Source organism: Mchenga conophoros, linkage group LG23 (assembly GCF_057382185.1).
Source record: "Mchenga conophoros isolate Kocher_MC1m ecotype Shallow Benthic linkage group LG23, M_conophoros_male_GT1.1, whole genome shotgun sequence".
In the NCBI taxonomy this organism is placed as follows: domain Eukaryota; kingdom Metazoa; phylum Chordata; class Actinopteri; order Cichliformes; family Cichlidae; genus Mchenga; species Mchenga conophoros.
Window position 1 is genome coordinate 22237009 of NC_140547.1, and position 21033 is coordinate 22258041.

Consider the following 21033-nt stretch of genomic DNA (forward strand, 5'->3'; position numbering starts at 1 on the left):
CTGTTGAAAACATGCTTTGTTTCCCCTCAAATGGGGCCACATTTGTAAGGAAACTGCATTTGTGGGGTGAGCAAAACTTGCCAAATCTTTTCTGCCAATACCAAACTGTCATGGTCGCTGTGTGGCAGGCAGGATGAGGACCCAAAATGCAAACTCACGGACTCAGGGGATAAACTCAAAATGCAGCTTTATTGCTGACAGGTGACAAACGAAAGCAGTGATACCAAAGCAATACAAAACTAAACTACACTGGGAAAAGCTAATTGTAACATATACCAGAAGACACGGGGAGAACCACACACAGCATGAGGGAGAACGCGACGCCGAACAGAGGGAGACGCAGACAGAAATACACAGAGGGTTAACGAGGAAAGTGGGAACACACGGGGAACACAGCTGACACAGATAACCATAACGAGACAGGGCGGGGTGAACATAACACTGACGGGAGACGGGCAGAGTCAAACAGGAAGTACAGAGGTTCAGACAGGAGGAGAGAGAGCACGGGGAAAACACAGACATAACGGGCTGGGGAAACATGGAATAAAACATAAGGAGAGACGAGGGCTCACAGATACACAGAGGGGCACACAGGGGGTAAAAGCCACGAAGGGAAAACACTTAGGGAACAACACAACAGGGCAACTCAGGAAACATGGCCTAAATAGGGAACAAAATACAAACATACAAGAAAACTAAGAATACTGGGCCAACAAGGCCCAGGACCATGACATCACCCCCCCATAAGGGCTGGCTCCAGACAGCCCAAACACAGGAAAACAAAAACCAAACAGGAAACGACCCAGGGCGGGCGGCGGGGGCCCAGGACGGAGGGCTCGGAACAGAAAACAAAAACGAGCAACAGAAAACAGGAGCACAAGACCATAGTTCAAATAAAGCTCAGGGGGCCGACCCAGAGCCCACCGGCACAAAAGTTCACGGGTCACACGGTCGGGGGGCCGACCGGGCGGGTGGCACAGGTGACAGAGCTGGTCCGGAGGCCGGCCGCGCGGAAGGCAACGGCGGCAGCGAAGGAGACGACTGAGCAGTTCAGGAGGCCGGCCGCGCGGAAGGCAGCGGCGGCGGCGAAGGAGACGACTGAGCAGTTCAGGAGGCCGGCCGCGCGGAAGGCAGCGGCGGCGGCGGAGGAGACGACTGAGCAGTTCAGGGGGCCGGCCGCGCGGAAGGCAGCGGCGGCGGCGAAGGAGACGACGGAGCAGTTCAGGGGGCCGGCCGCGCGGAAGGCAGCGGCGGCTCTCCAGTGTCAGGCGTACTGGCCGAGGCCCGGTGGGCACAGGACCATACGAGGCAGGACCAGACGAGGCAGGACCAGACGGTGGCGATGCGGGGGCCGGACCAGGCGTCGCTGCAGAGGCTGAGGCTGGACCAGGTGACGGCGAAGCAGGAGCTGAGGCTCAGGCCGGACTGGGCGAAGCAGAGGCCGAAGCCGGAGCAGAAGCAGAGGCCGACGCCGGACCGGGCGACGTTGAAGGCGATGACGGGGCCGGACCAGGCGATGACGCACAGGCTGGAGCTCGACCAGGCGTGGCAGAGACGGAGGCTGGACCAGACGAGGATGAAGACTCGGATGAAGCCGGACCAGGCGAGGCAGAGGCGGAGGCTGGACCAGACGAGGATGAAGACTCGGATGAAGCCGGACCAGGTGTGGCAGAGGCGGAGGCTGGACCAGACGAGGATGAAGACTCGGATGAAGCCGGACCAGGCGAGGCAGAGGCGGAAGGTGGCTGGATGGGCTCCTCGGGCCCTCCAGCTGATGTGGCATGGTGCTGGACGGGCGGCTCGGGCCCCCCAGCAGACGTGGCATGAGGCTGGTGCGGTTCTCCTGAACCCCCAGCTGACGAGGAAGGTTGCTGGACGGGCTCCTCGGGCCCTCCAGCTGACGAGGCGTGAGGCTGGATGGGCTCCTCGGGCCCTCCAGCGGAGACAGGAGGCTGAACGGGCCCCTCGGGCCCTCCAGCGGAGACAGGAGGCTGAACGGGCCCCTCGGACCCTCCAGCGGAGACAGGAGGCTGAACGGGCCCCTCGGGCCCTCCAGCTGACGTGACGCGAAGCGGTGGCGTCGCCGCAGGGTGCCGGATAGGCACACCTGGGAGTCCAACAGCAGAGGCAGGATAAACTGTTATGAAGGCCCCTGGCTGGACTAGGAGCTGAGGAAACACAGGCTGCTGAGGCACAAACGCAGAGAGAGAGAGAGAGCAGGTAAAAAACAGTCTATAGGGCTTAACATCTTAACACAAGAAACCATGAAGTGGACAGTGGTAGGGACCACCAGTTCTGAGCCAGCAATCACTAGGTTCCCAAAGTCTGCATCAGTCCAAAGTGGCTCAGAGGTTACTAGCCCAGTCTGTGTAGTCCTAGGAGAGGTCAACATAAGCTGGTTGGACTCAACCGGTGGTAGTGTGCGACTCAGAGGAGCTGGTTCAACCATACGGAAAACAAGAATTGCCACTCGATCCACAAAAACAAGGCTTAGATCATCAGGAGCTAACTCCTGGAAAAACAGTAAACACACAGGTATGGACCTAACCAATGGCACCGTGGTAGCATGACTGTGGTGTGTTGGATGGATGTGTTTGTTGGAACCCGCACCCGCAGTGATCTGTGGCTTCAGAGTGATGACTATATTGAGTGGAGAGACAGATACAGGTAAAACGGTACGTAAACCATTAACTGAAGCGGGTGACACTTCAGGCTGAGAGTGAGTGGTTACACCATTGTTCGAGGCCAAAATCCTATCTAGTGATGAGTTCACAGAGGCAGGAGAAAATGGTGTCACATTAACCCTGATCTCAGCCTCCATCTCCTGAGTGGAGGTAATGGTGCTGGAGCAAAACAGTTCGAAATCACCCTGTTTATTACCTTCAGGAAGACAGAAGTCATGTTGTGACATTACAGAGTCCAGGTCACCATGATCTGCAGTTATGTTTGCCTCATGATGACTTAACATGGGTTCATGATCAGTGTTCACAGTTTTCCGTTTGTGAGAAACAAGTGTAGCTGGGCAAACCGGAGCACTAGTTATGCTTTCGTTACCTTCATTCAGAGACTGGTGGAGGAGCAGGGCCGGGTCAGGAGGGAAGACATTAGCCACCGGCAACTCAGACTTGGTTGGAACTGCAGACACGGAAAGGGACACAAAAGGAAACACCTCCCTCCCACTATCAACATGAGAAGCAGTGGAAGTCTTTCTCAGTCTGTGTGGATTCTAAGGTCCCTGTAGGAGTGAGTGAATTAGTCGTGATTGACTGAGAAGAACTGTCTCTAGCCTGCGGCTTGGTGAACAGCTCATTGCTAGCCATATCACCGGCTAAGTCTGTAGCCACCTCACATGCCTTCTGCTCAGAGGTAACTTGGAGTGACTAGACAGTTTCACTCACCTCCGAGCGTCGGGCGATGCGATGGCGACGCGAACGCCGTTTCCTTTTGGCCGTGGGCCCCGTTAACGTGGAAGGTGGAGCCTCCTGTGGCGTCACAGAGGCTGAGGAGGCGAGTGTTGGCGGGGAGGCAGGCGGGAGCTCCAGGCAACTCCGGGGGCCCCCAAGGGCTAGGCGTGTCCCGCGGAAAATCTCACCGTAGTGAGGAGCGAGCCATGGCTCCTCCCGTAGCTCTTCCTCCAGTTGCGCGCATGCGGCGCGCTGCCGCTCCTCGAGGTCGGAATCCGCGCCCCCCACAGCCACCTCGTGTTGCTCAGTGGAGGGCAGAACGGGCCGTGGCGGTGCGCGACAGCGGCGGGAACGCCGTTTCCTCTTAGGGGCGGCCGTGGGCTCAGCCTGGCCTTCCGTGGCGACCGGCTCCTCGCCCTCAGACCACATCCGTGCCAGGCAGGAAGCAGGAGACGAGTAGCCCGATCGCGGCGGCGAGGGTGGGTGGTCGATCTGTGGTGGGACAGCTGACGAGAGCTCCTCCTCGGTGATAAGCCAGGGCTTCCAACGGAGCTCGTCCTCCCGATATGCCCGTAACACCTGCTGCCGCTCCTCTTCACCGAAGTCGCTGGCCTCTGGCATCTCCGTGCGCCACGTAGTGTAGACAGGCGGTGGCGAAGATGTAGAAGCCGATGAGAAGCGAACAGGCGGTGTAACGGTGGTGAGCCCCATGGTCCCAATCCTGACCGTTTCCGGTTCTTTCTGGGACAGCTGCCCCGGGCGGATGCCCACGGCGGACACAAGAAAGTCTCGGATGTGGGGGCGCAGCGCGCCGAATAGCCACGGGAGCCCGGACACCATCCGCTGAAGACGGACGGCTACGGTCTCCCGGTATTCGCCTCTAGGCAGCGTCGCCCATTCCTCACAGTGGTATTCCACCGTGTAGACCAAGTCTTCCTGGAGGTCCGCGGAGGGGTTGTGAGCTGCTGGGTCCAGTTCGTGGTCGCGTTCTTCTGTCATGGTCGCTGTGTGGCAGGCAGGATGAGGACCCAAAATGCAAACTCACGGACTCAGGGGATAAACTCAAAATGCAGCTTTATTGCTGACAGGTGACAAACGAAAGCAGTGATACCAAAGCAATACAAAACTAAACTACACTGGGAAAAGCTAATTGTAACATATACCAGAAGACACGGGGAGAACCACACACAGCATGAGGGAGAACGCGACGCCGAACAGAGGGAGACGCAGACAGAAATACACAGAGGGTTAACGAGGAAAGTGGGAACACACGGGGAACACATCTGACACAGATAACCATAACGAGACAGGGCGGGGTGAACATAACACTGACGGGAGACGGGCAGAGTCAAACAGGAAGTACAGAGGTTCAGACAGGAGGAGAGAGAGCACGGGGAAAACACAGACATAACGGGCTGGGGAAACATGGAATAAAACATAAGGAGAGACGAGGGCTCACAGATACACAGAGGGGCACACAGGGGGTAAAAGCCACGAAGGGAAAACACTTAGGGAACAACACAACAGGGCAACTCAGGAAACATGGCCTAAATAGGGAACAAAATACAAACATACAAGAAAACTAAGAATACTGGGCCAACATGGCCCAGGACCATGACACAAACTGCCTATTCTGCTATTCACTTTTGAAAGGTGTCATTTATTGAATTGGGGGATTGAAGTCTGAAGAAACAAGACATATTTGCAATATAACAAATGATTCATTTAATAAACAGGTGCCTCAGTAGCACCTGGCAGAACCATACACAACCACAAAAGCCTGGTACCTCCTCCTGGTTGGGCTGGTCACCAGCTTGGTCACACACTGCCTTGGGATGGCATCCCATTCTTGCAAGTCAGCCAATGTAGCTGTGTTGTTGACTCTGCCATGAACAGCATGCCCAACTGATCCCTCAAGTGTTCAACCCACAAAACATTTTCCTTACTTGTAATACACAGGCTTTCCAACAGTATGAGATGTATTGCTAAGAAGCAAAGAAATAAATAATCAACCAAAGATAAAATTTCTTACTTTTTGTGCTGCATTTATATGAATACTTAAACCGTACAATAATACCAAACTTTTTGGCTTAAAATACATCTATAAATCATTTTCAAAGCATCTGATGTAGCATTAATGATGCAAAGTACAATTTGCTTACCTGAGTTTTGAGATATAAGGCAGACATTCAAGGAAATTCCTCACTTCACTCTCTTCATGTGAGCAGCCTATCAGCTTCACCTGTTTCTTGTCTGGTTGGAGTTTCAGCACTTCCAGGAGGATGGAGGTCTTTCTCTGTGAGAGGTTTATGGAAAAGACTGCAGGAGCTGACTGGAAAATTGACTGTAATGAATGAAGAATACTCGATCCTGTTTTGGTCTCATAAGAGTACAGATCCACAAGAAAATCACACAATTTCTGTTTGACAGGAAATCCTTTGTATCTGCACACTGATGATAACAGCTCCAGTATCTTCTCTCCTGTCTGCTGCTCTCTCTCTGCTGCTGCACAGAACACACTCCCAAAGAACCTGATTTCTTCATCTAACTTCCACGGAATAACACTGGAACAAAAAGGAAGAAACATTTTGAGCCTGCAATCAATGAGTAACTTCAAGCGGCTATATAAAGTTTATGGAGATGCATTTTAAAGTCTTTGGCAATTTTAGCATATGTGAGAGCACTACAAAACTTTGAAAACTCACTCTGATATATTATACTATTGTCTAGGTGTAATGATTCTACTCTGATTCCCTCCTAAATATCTGACCTCACACACCCACCCTTTGGATGTCAATTTTTCTGTCTCTACCCAGAGTTCATGACCATAGATGAGGGTTGGGCTGTAAATTGACCAGTAAATTGACAGCTTTGCTTTTACACTCAATATGTCTGATGTGTCACCTGAGGTGTCAATTTCCCTCTCGCCTCACTCATGATCAAGACCCCAAGATACTTGAAATCCATTTGGGGCAACAAAACGTCTCTAACCAACAGTGGAAGCTCCACTCCTTTCCAACCAAGAACCATGGCCTCAAATTTCGGGATGCTTCTCATTCTCACCACTTTATACTTGGCTTAAAACCCCTCCACTGCAAACCATCTAATGAAGCCAACAGAACCACAACATCTGCAAAACGCAGAAATAAGATCAACTTCTAGGTAAGTGACCTCCACCTAGCCTCCTTGTAGGTGGCTAGGTGGACGACCCAGTAGTCCAACACCCAGTAGAAATGATTCTGACGTTTTGCTGGCAATCAAGCGCTTACTGTGGTTGTGCAGGTACTGAAAAGCTCATAACAACAGGCCTGATAACCTGTACTGCTAAAGCACCCAATAAAGGAATCCCAGAGGAACAGTTCAATGCCTTCACTAAGTCCACCAAATACATGTGGACTGCTTGAACCAACTCACGTCCCTTCAAGAGGATGAAGAGTTGGTCCATTGTTCCAAAATCAGGATGAAAACTCTACTGTTCTTCCTAAAACCAAGGTGAAGAGGCACTGGCTCAGATCTCTGCATGATGTCCACCGAAAGTCTTGTTCCATGGTGTCATTGAACTCATTCCACAAGTTTTTCCTTCAGTTACTGTTGAAGTCATAATCCAGTAGTAGCTGTCAGTTGCCTCTGCAGTCCCACAGGCTGACCAAGCTTGTTAAGACTCTTTCTTCAGCTTGACGGCTCCCTTCAGGAGTCCACCATCTGGTTTGAGGCCTTCCAATAGCCTCCAGTTCTCTAATTTTCTTTAACAAAATTTTTTGACTTGTTTTGGAGCAGCCATTTTAATGGTGTAGGCAGGATTATGATCTAAGATATTTAAAAGTATCAGCACAAAAAGAGATCTTCCATAACATTAATTTCTCATTTTGCCAGCTCCTTCCAATACTGTTGAAACCTGGCCGCATAACCGTACAATCGTTTCTTTAAGTTAACTTATGTGTTTTACTGGCTTGTGACCCCATGATAACGTAAAAAAGTATCTCAAACGCTGCTCCCAAATTCTTTTTTTTCTTTTATGTCACCTACTTAGTCTACTTTGCACGTCATAAGTAGGATGAACATGCCGCTGCACGTCACTGCCATATGAGCGATCAAGACTCATGCTTGCCCTTTTATTTATGAATATTTCAAAAGTCGATTAATATCAAAGTCCCACAACACTATCACCCATGCATTGCTTGCGATGGTTCCACAAAAACTCTTCTGTTTGGTATTTTTATTTATCAGCTCAACTTGGTAAACTGCATTTGTCCAGTTATTAGTTCATAATATGTACAAGCCAATGCAAGTATTGACAAGCATTCTATGGTTCTTATGAAAATCAAATAGTGGTTGCAAAAAATATAACTTGGAGAGCTTTTATGTAGAGTTAATCATGTTAGTGCAGTACATTTACCTGAGCTGTGAGATATAAGGCAGACACTGGAGTAAACTCCTCACTTCACTCTCTTCATGTGAGCAGCCTGTCAGCTTCACTTGTTTCTTCTCTGGTTGGAGTTTCAGCACTTCCAGGAGGATGGAGGTCTTTCTCTCTGAGAGGTTTATGGACCAGACGGCAGGAGTTGACTGGAAAACTGACTGTAATGATGGAAGGACACTCAAGCCTTTTTTAGTCTTATAAGAGTACAGGTCCATGAGAAAATCACACCATTTCCATTTCAGAGGGAATGTTTTATATATGCACACTGATGATAACAGCTCCAGTATCTCCTCTCCTGTCTGCTGTTCTCTCTCTGCTGCTGCACAGAACAGATTCCCAAAGAACCTGGTTTCTTTATCTGAACAGCTAGTGTCAACACTGGAACAATGAGAAGGAAACATTTAGTGAGTATTTGATCTCAGCTTCATAAATCCAACCACACACTACTGATAGACTCCATCTTGTAATGAACAGACATCCCAACAGTGTCTCCACTTCCCAAGAGTTCTCAGGAGGAACAAACTGGAAGAGAAGCTATTGCTCACGTTCAACCCCTCCACCAGATAGAGTATGCTGACATACTCAGTCTCTGTGTGACATGCCACATAATAGGACATTGACCCTTTAGTCTTTTTTCACTTGTCTCCATTATTTTACCAATAAGTACTTTGGTCATAATCACTTTGATCCTTTGTTCGTATGAGGGCTGTTTGCATGTTGCCAGCGCTGAGCCCTGGATAGCTTTCCCTTTAGTCACTTTTCTTTTGTTAGTTTCCTTAAAATGGCCATTCAGGCAGTTCAAAAAACGTTGAGCTGGGTAAGTGATTTAAACTGAGTTTCAGTCCATCAGCTAGCTTAAAATTGACCCTCTAAAAAAAGTGGATGATGTAAAACACAATGTCAGGAGTAGGGATGGGTATTGATAAGATTTTCACGATTCCGATTCCATTTTCGATTCTGTTTAACGATTCGATTCTTTATCGATTCTCTTATCGATTCTTTTTAAAAAAGGAGAACACTAAGGTCGATTAGCTTAGAACTTTGTTTTATATCTTCTCTTTGAACAAGATAGAAATTTAGGAGTAACATGGCCTTACAAACCCAACAGTGAGATCTTAAGAGATCCACAGCCTACGGCTCTTCAATGGGGTGTCACAGGGTCCCCGGGGAAAAAAATTGTAAATGTAAAATAATAAAATAAATATTCTTCTGTAGCAGTAACAAAGTATAACATGAATTATTCTGTAGCAATTGCACAAGAATATCCAGTAATGTCCCTGCCTACAATTAAACACATTCACTTACCGAAAATCGGGGGCATCTGCTGTGGAAAATGCGTTCAAGCCTTTTACCACAAACTTAGTCACTGCTGGGTGACATTCGTCTATCCTGGCCTGAAAGGAGACGCTACCGGTAGACTGCAGCGAGAGCTGCCAGCATCTGAGCCAGCCAGACTCTGTCTCTCTCATCATGGTCACCTAAATGCTCAGTAATGGCAGGTTTTGTAATAAGGCAGATCGCACTAACATAATATGCACTGTTAGTTGATTATTTACCTGCCGCATTAACGGGAGAGGACGTGCAAACGTTACCGCTGCTGCTGGGTTGAGATTCACGAGTCCGGAGCGGAATTAAAAACACGACATTCATTTAAGGTCATCGTGTGTTTTGTGAGCAAATGCTTTTGCATATTCGCAGTGTTTCCTCCCTTAAATTAAATATCTACTTTGCAAGTATTGCAAGTTGCCCTGTTGTCATCCGTTCTCGTAAAGTATAACCAAACTTTTGAGCGTTTGAGCCGCTTACGCGCCGTGTTTCCTGCCAGGTAAATGACGCTCCGCAACGTGATGACGTCATTCGGGGCGACTGGAATCGATAAGGGAATCGTTTGCAAAAATGGCAAACAATTCCAAGGAATTGAAACAGTGGGAACCGGTTCTCAACAAGAACCGGGTTTCGATACCCATCCCTAGTCAGGAGCTCATTTTTCTCATGATCCATCACATTTCACAGGTTGTTGTACTGTATGATGTTGTAAGTTTGTTTGTAAGTTGTATTGCAAAAGCTCAAGACAAACTGTTATATTCAGGATAAATGAATTACTTTTCACTAAAAATCTGTAGGAGAGGTTGTGGTTCTTATGAAAATCAAAAAGTGGTTGCAAAAAAGTATAATTTGGAGAGATTTTATGTAGAGTTAATCATGTAAAGTACAATTCATTTACCTGAGCTGTGAGATATAAGGCAGACACTGCAGGAAACTCCTCACTTCACTCTCTTCATGTGAGCAGCCTGTCAGCTTCACTTGTTTCTTCTCTGGTTGGAGTTTCAGCACTTCCAGGAGGCTGGAGGTCTTTCTCTCTGAGAGATTTATGGACCAGACGGCAGGAGTGGACTGAAAACACGGCCTCAGTGTTTCAAAGTTAACTGAAAATCCTCTGCTTTTAATATGTTGATATAAATCAAGAAGGATGTTTTCTAACTCAGTTTTAACAAGAAACAATGAAAGAAGCTTCTTCGCAACGTTGTAAAACTTTGCTCCGTTATTAAGTGCTGCTTTCAGGCATAAATCCATGAACAGATTCTCCTGCTCCTTCTCCAGTGTCCCATGGTATTTCTCATGGCTCCAAAAAACTGGACATCTGAAGCTGAATAGCAGAATTTCAGAACTGATTAGACACATTTCTGTTGTACATTCTGTAAAACCTTTAGTCTTCAGCACAAATCTTGATACATTACGTGCTAGTGCTACACATATAGACTTGTTGTGCACAATGTCTGTGATTCCAAAGGAGAATAATAAAAATAACAGACATCAGAATTTTAAATTCAACAAGATAAACACCAGCCTGGGACCTGTCGGATTCTGAATCATGGAATTATTAATTTAATTAGACTCCTTACGGGAATGGAGAATGGATGGAAGGATGAATGAGTGGTTGGATAGATGGACGGGCTCCTTAGACTGAGCACTAGAAGGACTCAACTTTAAATGAGTTGTTCACCTGTTCTGCTAAAATGTTAAATTCTGATATATTGTTGTTAAAAAAAGTCACAAACAGAGGTATTTTAACTTTACTATCAAAAGACTGGATAAAACCAAGCAGACTATTTAATATGCAAGAGCCAAAGCTACATACCTGAGTGAGCTGATGAATGGCAAAGCCTCTAACAGAGACTCACACAGACTCTGGCAGGCAGGAGTTTCTCTGTTCCAGTAGAGGCAGACATTAACCTTTGTAGACATCCACTGCATGACTTCCACAGCTCTTTCAAACAGCTGCTTTTCACCTTGAGTTGGAAGGTGTAAATGATTTCCATCAAGACTAAGTAAGGTTACGAAGTCCATCTGCTCTTCGCTGAGAAGGAAAGCTTTCCAAAGCTGTTGAGGCAGAAGGTTATACCTATAATTGAAAGAAGAGATCGTTATGAAACTAACCAGCATTAAAATTCTCACTGTGTGTTGAAACCAAAAAAAGAAAAAAAAAACCAAATTCATACCACTCAACATTTTCAAGGCATTCAAACAGCTGTCTCATTCCTTGTTCTGATATGATCACGTCCTCGAGGTTCAGCCTTATTTTCCTTTCCTTTGACTGAGTGACCACATAGGCCACAGCACAGCAAGGGTAAGGATCCAGACTGTCTCCACTGAGATCAAGATGGTAGTCCAGTTTGTCTAGAAGGTAGACGCACGCTTCAGGACTCTGGGACTCATACAAGCACTGGCATAAGAACAGTATGTCGACATGGAGCCCACTGCCCTCAGTATCAGCCTCTTCTTGCTCACACAGATGAGGAAGAAATGTGTTTATCAGCTCCTTGAAGAACCAGTTAGATGTATTCTTCAGGTCCTGATCTGGAATCAGATGCTTCATCAAACTTGGGCTCTTCTCATTCAACAATCGACACATGAAGGGGATCAGATGTTTCACGTGTTTCTTCTCCTCTGTGAGGCACTGCTGAAAAACATCTCTGACTTTATCAGGATTCTTCAGGAGCCACAGTGCTGCAAAAAACTCCTGCACTGTGTAATGGAGGAATGCATATGTGGTTATTGTTTCAGTCACGGCCTCCTTAATGAGAAGTGGTTTCAGGAAGGACAGGACACAGATGTCTTTACAGGTCAGGTTTGTCAGATTCACAGTTTTTTGTTGAGTTGCAAGAAAAGCAGCTTCAGCCAGAGACAGAATTTCTTCTGTCTTGGTGCTGATGAAGGAATTTAGATCTTTTTTCTTTGTTTTGCTGTTTATCTGAAGGCAGAATCGAACAATATTGATGTAGATCTCAGTTATTGTACATGGCTGTGGAGCATCTTTTGATGAAAAGCAAGCAGCCACCATCAGTGCATACATGGGGACATGACAAAGAGTTATCAGTTCCAAGTTACTCAAAACTTTCTTCTGATCTTCACCGAGTGTTGCAGATAAGTATGTTTTTATAGTCTGCTCACTAAAGCCTTTCACCTCCACTCTGTCAAAGTCCCCAGAAAACAAGTCTTCATCCTCATCATCTGGTCTGCATGTTATGATGATCTTTGCGAGCGGCAGTAGGTCTTTGTTCAGAAGTTTCTCCACCACTGATGAAGAGATATCTGTGAGTCCATCAAAAATGATTGTAACGTTATCAGAGTGTCTCTTTATATCCTGTAAGACCTCATCTTTGCCTTCATCTGGTTCACTGAACACAGTGAAAAGCAGATCCTCCAAGTTTTTAACATTCATGATGTGTGCTTTTTCCCTCATGTCAAAGTAAAACATGTAATCAAGCTCACCACTTTCTCTTTCTGCCCAGAGTCTCAGCATTTCATGAGTCAGTGCTGTCTTTCCAATACCAGGTTTTCCAACCAAGAGTATGTTTTTATCTGTTTTCAGCAGCTCACTGGGAGAAATGTCTGGTTTCTCTTCAGGGATGTATGTCCTTAGCTTTTTAGGGCGACTCAGCTTGCTTTTCTTTTTCTTCAGTTTCTTTATTTTAGTTGGAGAAGCATTGCTCTGTGTGTCTAATATAAGAGAAATGTACAACAGATCTGGCTTCTTGTTTTCTTCAAACAGGTTTTTACTTGATGCCCAAAAGTCATTTAATAATTTCTTTACTTTTAATTTTAACTTTTCCTGATATCTGTGGCATGGCCTCGGTCCTACAAAACAAAAATAAACAAATTTACAACCTTAATTTTAAAAAGCTGGAACACTAAGTAAAATGTAAATAAAAAAAACAAAATTCAATGATTGGCACAGCTCAAAAACATTTTATTTACAGTAGAACATATACCTAACGAAATAGCTGGTGTTCAACAGTTTATTAAAGTAAACAGTCAATCACATGACACCAGTGTATTTAGGCATGTGGACATGGTCAAGACAACCTACTGAAGTTCAAACTGACTATCAGAGAGTGGAGAAGAAAGGTTATTTAATTGACATTGAAATTGGCATTGCTGTTTGGGCCAGATGGTCTGGTCTGGGTATTTGAGAAACTACTGATCTACAGGGATTTTCACAGCCTACCTGAGTCCATTGCTTTATGAAGACAGTGATGGCTGCATCCAGTGAGAACACACAGCATGTCAAATAAAGTAACTGGTTTGACCATGGCAAGTAGTTCATGGTACTCAAATGGTCTCCACAGTCAGAACCCAATCCAACGAAGTACCTTTGGGCTGTCCAGAGCTGGGAGATTTACATCATGGACGTACAGCTGACAAATCTGCAGCAACTATGTGATGCCATCATGTCAAAATGGACCAAAATATCTATGGAATGTTTCTAGCACCTTGTTGAATCTGTGCCACAACGAATTAAGGCAGTTTTGAAGGCAAAAGGAGAGACTGAAAATGATATATTTGTCATATTTAGTTCATCTTGATTTTGACAGCAATGACAGTCTCAACAGGTGCATTTCCCCCCCCCCATTGTGTAGCATCCCCTCTTCTTTTAACAACACTGAACATGGATTTTTGGGAACTAAGGAGACCAGTTGCTGAACTTTTGTAGGGGGAATGTTGTCCCATTTGTGTCTGATGTAGGATTCTATGTACTCAGTCCTGGGTCTTCTTTGTCATATCTTCGGTTTCATGTACCAACTGTTTTAAGCTGGCGAAAGGTTTGGACTGCAGACCAGCCAGCTCAGCACCAAAACTCTTCTACCACAAACAGTCTTCAGTTTAGCAACTTATTGCCAAAATATGCAAGGCCTTCCCTGAAAAGGTTGTCGTCTGGATGTGGGCATATGTTGCTCTAAAACATACACACATACACACATACACACACATATATATATATATGTATGTATGTATATATATATATATATATATAGGCACTGAAGCATCTCCATACTATCAAAGATACAGGCTCCTTAAGTGAGAACCAATAACAAGGACATGATGTCCATGATGACTAAAAAGAATTTCACCTTTCAATTCTTGTAACCTCAAAACAGTTTTACACCCTGCCTCAGTCCATTTTAAATTAGCTTTTGTCCCAGAGAAGACAGCAGCATTTCTCTTTGTGTTCAAATATGGTTTCTTTGCATGATAGAGCATTAATTGCCATTTGTGGACGGCCTGGTGAACTGTGTTCACAGGCAGTGATATATAGAAGTATTTCTGAGTGCATGCAGGTATTTCCATGACAGAATGATGCCCGTTTTTAAACCTGTGCTGCCTGAGGATCAAAATAGCACAGTTATACGATAATGTTTTTCAGCCATGACCCTTGCATGTATAGATTCTCTGAATCATTGCATTATACACTGCAGATGATGAGATATCCAATGTCTTTATAGTTTTAGGCTAAGGAACATTATCCTAAAACTGTTCCTGATTTAGTGGTAAAATCTTTCTCCAGCTGTTTGTTTTAGCATCATTTACTTTTCCAGGATATATTTATTTATTTTCAATATTTTGTATCTTTTCTGTTTTCTGTGTTTAGTTGTGAATAAAAACTGTTTTTATACACTTTGCAAATCTTATTAATCTTAAAATTAATTACACTTTACCTAGCATCTCAAAGTTTTTGGAATTGGGGTTATACTATGAATTAAATGCAGTTGTGCACATTTTTATAGAATTAGTGCATCGAAGAAACTAAATAATGAAAAATGAAACAAGTGACAACCAGACTTTTGTCCTAAAATACCTTGTAAGTAGTTCCTGTCCATTTGTGGTTCTTCCTTGAAAGAAAAGCAGCTGATCCAGTGGTGCAGGTCAAACTTGGTCTCTCTGGAAGTTTCATTCGTTTTCTCAGAAAGAAAAGGAAGCCTCCCTAAAGTCCTCTTCCTCGTCATGTCTATAATCTTGAGTAACTCATAGCAGGCTTCTTCGCCTTTTTTAATGACTGAGTCCAGTATCATTCTTCTTTTGTTTTCATCGGTTTTCTCTGTCTGTATTAAGCTGACCTCTTCCTCACCAAGAACCCCTTTCTGATTCAAATTCTGCACAATCACAGACAGATTCTTCAATTCTCTCACAAGATGGACTCTGGCAGTCTTTACATAATCTTTGGCAGACTGTGATGTACAAGCCATGTTTTCTGAGTTCGGTGTGTCCTTCACTCTGAACCAACTTCACTGATCTGCAAAACAAGATACTAGTTTGAAAATGTTAATTTAATTATTATACTTATGATGTATTATGTTTTATGTAAAATTCAAACTGAATTTATTTCACAGTAAGCCTCTCTGCAGGGTGAGAAACCTAGAGTTAAAGAAGTGTGAAAAATAGTTCAGGAAGAAAACTAAGCAGGCAAAGATAAACCTCAACACTGTAATTTTCATGATGCTTGGCAAGGTCTAAACCTCATGGTCAGAAAACAGTGTCAGCTGATTATGTGCTGAAGACCTGTGCTACTGAGTTGGAATAGGCCCTTACTTGATTTTTTCCAGTGCCTTCTGCACTCTGCTGGACTCTGGGTGCACTCTGCACCGTTCTGTCTAAAAAAAGAAAAAGAAAGAAAGTTAAACATACAGCTGATTACAGATGTGTTGCTTTAACATCAATGCTGGGCAAGTGCATGGAGAGAGTCGTGTTTAACCTCTCTAAGGCAAAGCATGGTTTGGAAGATTGCAACTTAATTGTAGTAGACACTGTGGCAGCAGCAGAGAACCACACTGGGCGCCACTCCCATCACATTAGAACAACAGGCTACAATTTACCTAGGATAACCAAAACTGGAGAACAGGTTATTGGAAACCCACTGTGGGAATCTTGTGCCAAAGTACTGGAAAGGAGAGTTCATCCTTTAGATGAACCTTGGATGGAGGAGGAACAATGCAAATCAACCACAAGAATCAATTTCCTTCCACTTATCCAGGTCACAGTTCAGTCCATGGGGTGACAGGTGAGGTACACCATGGACAGGTTGCTTGTTTGACACCCAGAGAAAGACAACCATTTGCACTCAACTTCACACCTATGGAATCACCAATATAAATCCACTACAAAAATACAAACTCCACACATGAATTTTCAAGTCACAGATTTGAACCCAGGACCATCTTGCTGTGGGGTAACAGCGCTGCCCCACAGTGCTAACACCCGCAGCAACATGTTGCCCGAACGCCAGCTAATCTAAATAAAATGCTTTTTTTTTTAAAAACTGCACAATTTGTCAAATGCTCCAAATCCCAAAAAGCCCAACAAAATCCAGCACACATTCAGTCCAAATTTGAAAACTCTGTGTTTTTGCTCTCTCATTAACCTCATTTACAAAAACAAACTGTTCTAATAAAGAGCCTTTTCCTGCCATTTAAAAAACAAAAAAGTCTCCCCCACAACAACAGATACAAAAGTTTTTCCTTATTTTAATTCTTTCCTCTCGCTTCTACTCACAAATCCGTCTAGCACCGTAATCCGGTAATCCGGCCCGTGTTTTCTGGCTGTTTCTGTCAGCTGTGGGTGTTCCGTAAACAAGACAAGAACGGTAAGAGGAGTTGTGAGTCCAGATGTTGCAGGATGAAGATGTTTTGAAGTTCAGCAGCACCTGCCGCCAACTTTTTCGACCAAACAACTTTGGACAACCTCTTTACAAACTCCTGCCTGCCTTCCGTTTGCTGTCCACCGTGCTCCACAGTCTGCCGCGGGTTTATGAGCGTGAATGTTTTTGGCGCGAACCGGAAAAAAGCGAATGCCTTGTAGGCGTGTTTATATGGGCGTTTCTTGACAAGGTAAACAAAAATAGAAGTGGGTTATTTGGCCTTTGCCATATATAACCCTAATTTAAAAAAGGGCGTGGAGGTAGATAATATCTGAACATGTGAACACGATTCATTAATTCATGTTCTCTGTAATAAGTTACAGTTCAGCCGAGAACAAAATTTTTGGTTTCTTTACCATCAGGTCACCTACAAAAACACAAACCGCATCTTGCGAGTCTGTGCAACGGCATCAGGAAAACTTTCCTCCACAGCTGTTAGCCTCAGTGTTTTTGCAGTGGGAAAGCCCAAAAGTGTGAGCCTGTCATTCCTTTGCCTGCATATCTCATATGGAAACAGCAATAAAGTTTCTACATTTTAAAAACCGCCCAGCTCTTCTTGATGAATCTTACCTGTATGGCACTGTGTTCAGATATCACACAGACGGTTTTATTTTCTGCGTGTGTCCACGCGTTGGCGACTTTAGGAAAAATGCCGCCAGTCATGTCGTTACTCCCAGTTTTCATAAGAACGCATCCTGTAAAAAGCGGAACTCTTAATGCCTGGAGGGTCCACTGGATGCCGCCATTGGACCAGAAGACGTCAAAACTAGTCCTCTTAAGTCCAGACACTTTTCTTTCCAAGCTCCTTAAACTACGATGACCTGGATGACTGAGAACCTTCACAGACATAGTCCTCTTATGTTTACCGAGCAGTGTACACAATGCACCAATATACTATACTACTTCAAATAATAGTTTCTATGTACGTTTTTATATAGATTTTTTCTTCTTTTGATTATTGAAAAAAAAAACTGTACAAAAGAAACAAACAACATGGTACACTTTAAGTGCTTTAAAAATGAACTTATCATTTCAGAAGTATTTAAGATGAATCAAGTCTAAAATTAGACTTTTAAAAATATTTTACGTTAAGTCCAGCAAACCAGATTTTAGATGAAAACTTAATATTTCTTATTAAAACATCATGTTAGTGTTGCCATGGTCCCTGTGTCTTTGAGCTTTAGGGATGTTTTGAGTTTTCTTTGATCATCTTTGTTTTATAGTTTTGTATTCTGTTTTGATTATATGTTAATATCTCTGTTATTTCTTAGTGTCTTCATGTCTTATTATTTCCTTATACCTTTGGTGTTGTGGTTTCATGTCTTTAGTTCTCAGTTTCTAAATCTTTAGGTTAACCCCCTCTTGTGTTCCCATTCTGTCCCCTCAGTCTTGTGTGTTTTGTTTTCTTTCTCTGTGTCAGACTCGTCCATTTAAGTCTTAGTCCTGGTCTCAGTGTTATTTATTTCCTGTCTTATGTTGTTGTTATTCTGTTTTTGTGTGTATTCGCTCAGTTGCCACTCATCTTTTGTCATGTTTTTTCTTGTGGCTGTGTCCTGCTACATTGTCTGTTTCCCAAGAAGAATAAAAGTTTTGGATATTTTGTTTCTGTTCTGCTTTAGTTTGTATTATGTTAAACCTCAGCAATAAAGTTGCTTTTAAGCTTATGGGCCCTTTATTTTGAATCCAACTCCTGTCTGCTGCAAAGCTGCCTTGACAGGTGTAGAAGCCATCATATGTGTTGCTATTGTTATATTGATTAGAGTGAAAGTCTTCTGTGTCAGGTCAAACGTGTATGTAGATCAATTGCTATTGCAACCCTTTTGATAATAAGGTAGCACCTAAAAGTACAGAAAGATTCCTAATCACGTATTTAAGCTAGTGAATCACTGCTCAGTCAGTGTGTGGACCAGTCTTTGGTGGTGAGATTTAGTGGCGTATTCTGCATATGTTAAAACTTGGTGTTTTCTTTGAGCTGCTGGTGAGTAGCAGGTATCTGCTGGCAGCAGAAGTGTACCTTTAATTTGGTAAACCATTTCTTTTGTCTTTCCTTAGGGTATTTTAGTTTGTGGATGACTTTTGTTTAGTTGAAATAGCAGTGTTGCCATTTCTTTGAGTTGAGTCCTTTTTACTAAAAACCTTGAGTTTCACACTTGCTTTGTTTGCCTTTTTCTTTTCTAGTCTCCCCTCATCCCCGAGCCCGTATTCATTGAGGCGTAACAGTAGTTGTTGTCCTGCCTCCACCTGGTGTGGAACTGTGAGTTGCCTGGCTAAAGGAGAAATCTCAAACTGCCACTCAGATATTTGCTGAGTCAGACCATCTACAAAGGAAAAGACAAAAGCAAAACATTTATAAAGCAAATAAAGCATATGAAACAAAAATGAAAGAAGCATGTTTTTTTTCTTTTGTCTGTCTGTCTGTCTGATAGCCCTGCGGCAGACTGGTGATATGTCCAGGGTGTACTCCACCTCTTACCCTGAGCAGCTGGCGTAGTGCTCCCCCACACGTGCTCTCATGTTCTAAGCCCAGTTGTGGCAGCAGCAATGTGGCAGGTTACAAAACTTGAGAGGGGTGCCAAAAAGTGATTTACAGTGTTTGATTAAAAAAGGATTTTCAGTATTTAAATTGTCATGAATGAGTTGTTGTTCCTTAATCTGTCATCCAATTTTATTTCACATATATCCCTCATGAATGTCACAAAGTAGAAGTTGCAATCAGTTTTTGGCCTTTATTTATCTGTGTAAAAAGTCTCACTGACATTAAACATGTAGAGTACACTAGATATGACCATTGGACCAGGAAAACAGATTTCTCCTTTTCTGATGTTTACCAACCAAGTGTATCAGTTTACTACCACGAGGATCACCACTGAAAATACTAAAATAGCACATGTATTTATTTTTTAATGGAAGACTTCTATCTTCATCTAAATGTATTTCGCCAAGAACATGTATTTTAAGGCAAAGTGTGTGTTTCTATCAGACCACCAGGAAAAAATCACCCCTCCAGGAATCTGTGTCTCCATGAGAAGTGAGACGTCTATGGGTAAATTTGAAAACTTTGAGAAGGAACACCAGAATGGCTGTGATAGGTGGGAATGAAATAATGTTTTTGATGTTTTTCTGTACAATTATCTGCACCAAATCCACAATTTAGACTGCCATATGTACATTATGTACCAACTTTCCAAAAGACAACACATTTGATTGTCTGATATTTTCCTCATTAATGTTAATCTTAACATTGTATTGACATATATTGTATTTACAGTAGCGGTTTTTGATATGGGCGACACGGGCAGTTGCCCAGGGCGGCATCGTGGTGGGGGCGGCGCGGGATTCTCTGGCTGGCCGGAGCAGCATCTGTTCGCCCAGGGCACCAAACAGGCTAAGACCGCCCCCTGTGTATTTACTTAAAACCTCCACCTAAGTTCATTTGAGGCCAGTTTAGTTACTAAAGTACAATCATTAATCTCATTATCACTCAGATTTTAAGAAAACTAAAACTAATTGTACCATGAATTACATTATAATTTTAATATCACTTATTTTCTGTCAGTGCCCAGCAGGAAAGAACAGCTTCCCCATGCAGTGCCGTGTCCATCAGTATTGAGTATGGATAAACCTGAGAACTTCAGAAGAACACTTGGTGTTGAAGATTTTATTCTAAATTATTCTAATATGTATGTGTTCCGATTGATCCATGCATTTGTGTGTATACATATATATTTTTTTTCACTGTTTGCTTGTTTTTAACTCTGACTTCTAAATTAATCTGGGTTTTTTTTCTTGTTTTCTAATCAGATGACTGTGAGCACAAACTGGACCAAAACAGCACAGATTTATCTCTTCCTGTTTGACGACAATAGGACTGTGATACCGCTGAGTGAGGGGAAGCCATATTCTCATTATCCAGAGCGATATGAAGCTTGGCCCCAGTCGCGACATAGAATTGGTCTGACTGGAGGCTGTTACTGGGAGGTTGAATGGGAAAGAAAGGTCAACATAGCGGTAACTTACAAAGATATTGAAGATTATCATAGTGTACTCCTGGAGCTTGTATTGTTGTGAAGATGGTTACTACTCCTTGCATAATAAAATCATCAGACCTATAAATTCTCCTCACAGCTGGTCCTCCAACTAAGTAGGAGTACATTTGGACTGGAATGCTGGCACTTTGTCTTTCTACAGAGTCTCCTCAGACCCACCAATCCACCTCCACACTTTCTACACGACAT

At 43.9% G+C, this 21033-nt stretch overlaps 1 protein-coding gene across 1 annotated transcript in view; it reads right to left on the reverse strand.

Annotated features, from left to right (window-relative positions):
* LOC146547196 (uncharacterized) overlaps positions 1–16924 on the reverse strand; it is a 32960-nt gene extending 16036 nt beyond the window's left edge. Inside the window, exons 1-9 of the mRNA XM_085264989.1 lie at positions 16654–16924; positions 15694–15755; positions 14963–15397; positions 11325–12963; positions 10964–11227; positions 10126–10471; positions 10049–10053; positions 7801–8202; positions 5567–5968 (exon numbers count right to left, since the gene is read on the reverse strand). Of these exons, the coding sequence (XP_085121115.1) occupies positions 5567–5968; positions 7801–8202; positions 10049–10053; positions 10126–10471; positions 10964–11227; positions 11325–12963; positions 14963–15350 (3446 nt within the window). The 5' untranslated portion in view covers positions 15351–15397; positions 15694–15755; positions 16654–16924. The remainder of the gene's footprint in view (positions 1–5566; positions 5969–7800; positions 8203–10048; positions 10054–10125; positions 10472–10963; positions 11228–11324; positions 12964–14962; positions 15398–15693; positions 15756–16653) is intronic.
* Positions 16925–21033: the final 4109 nt, after the last annotated feature.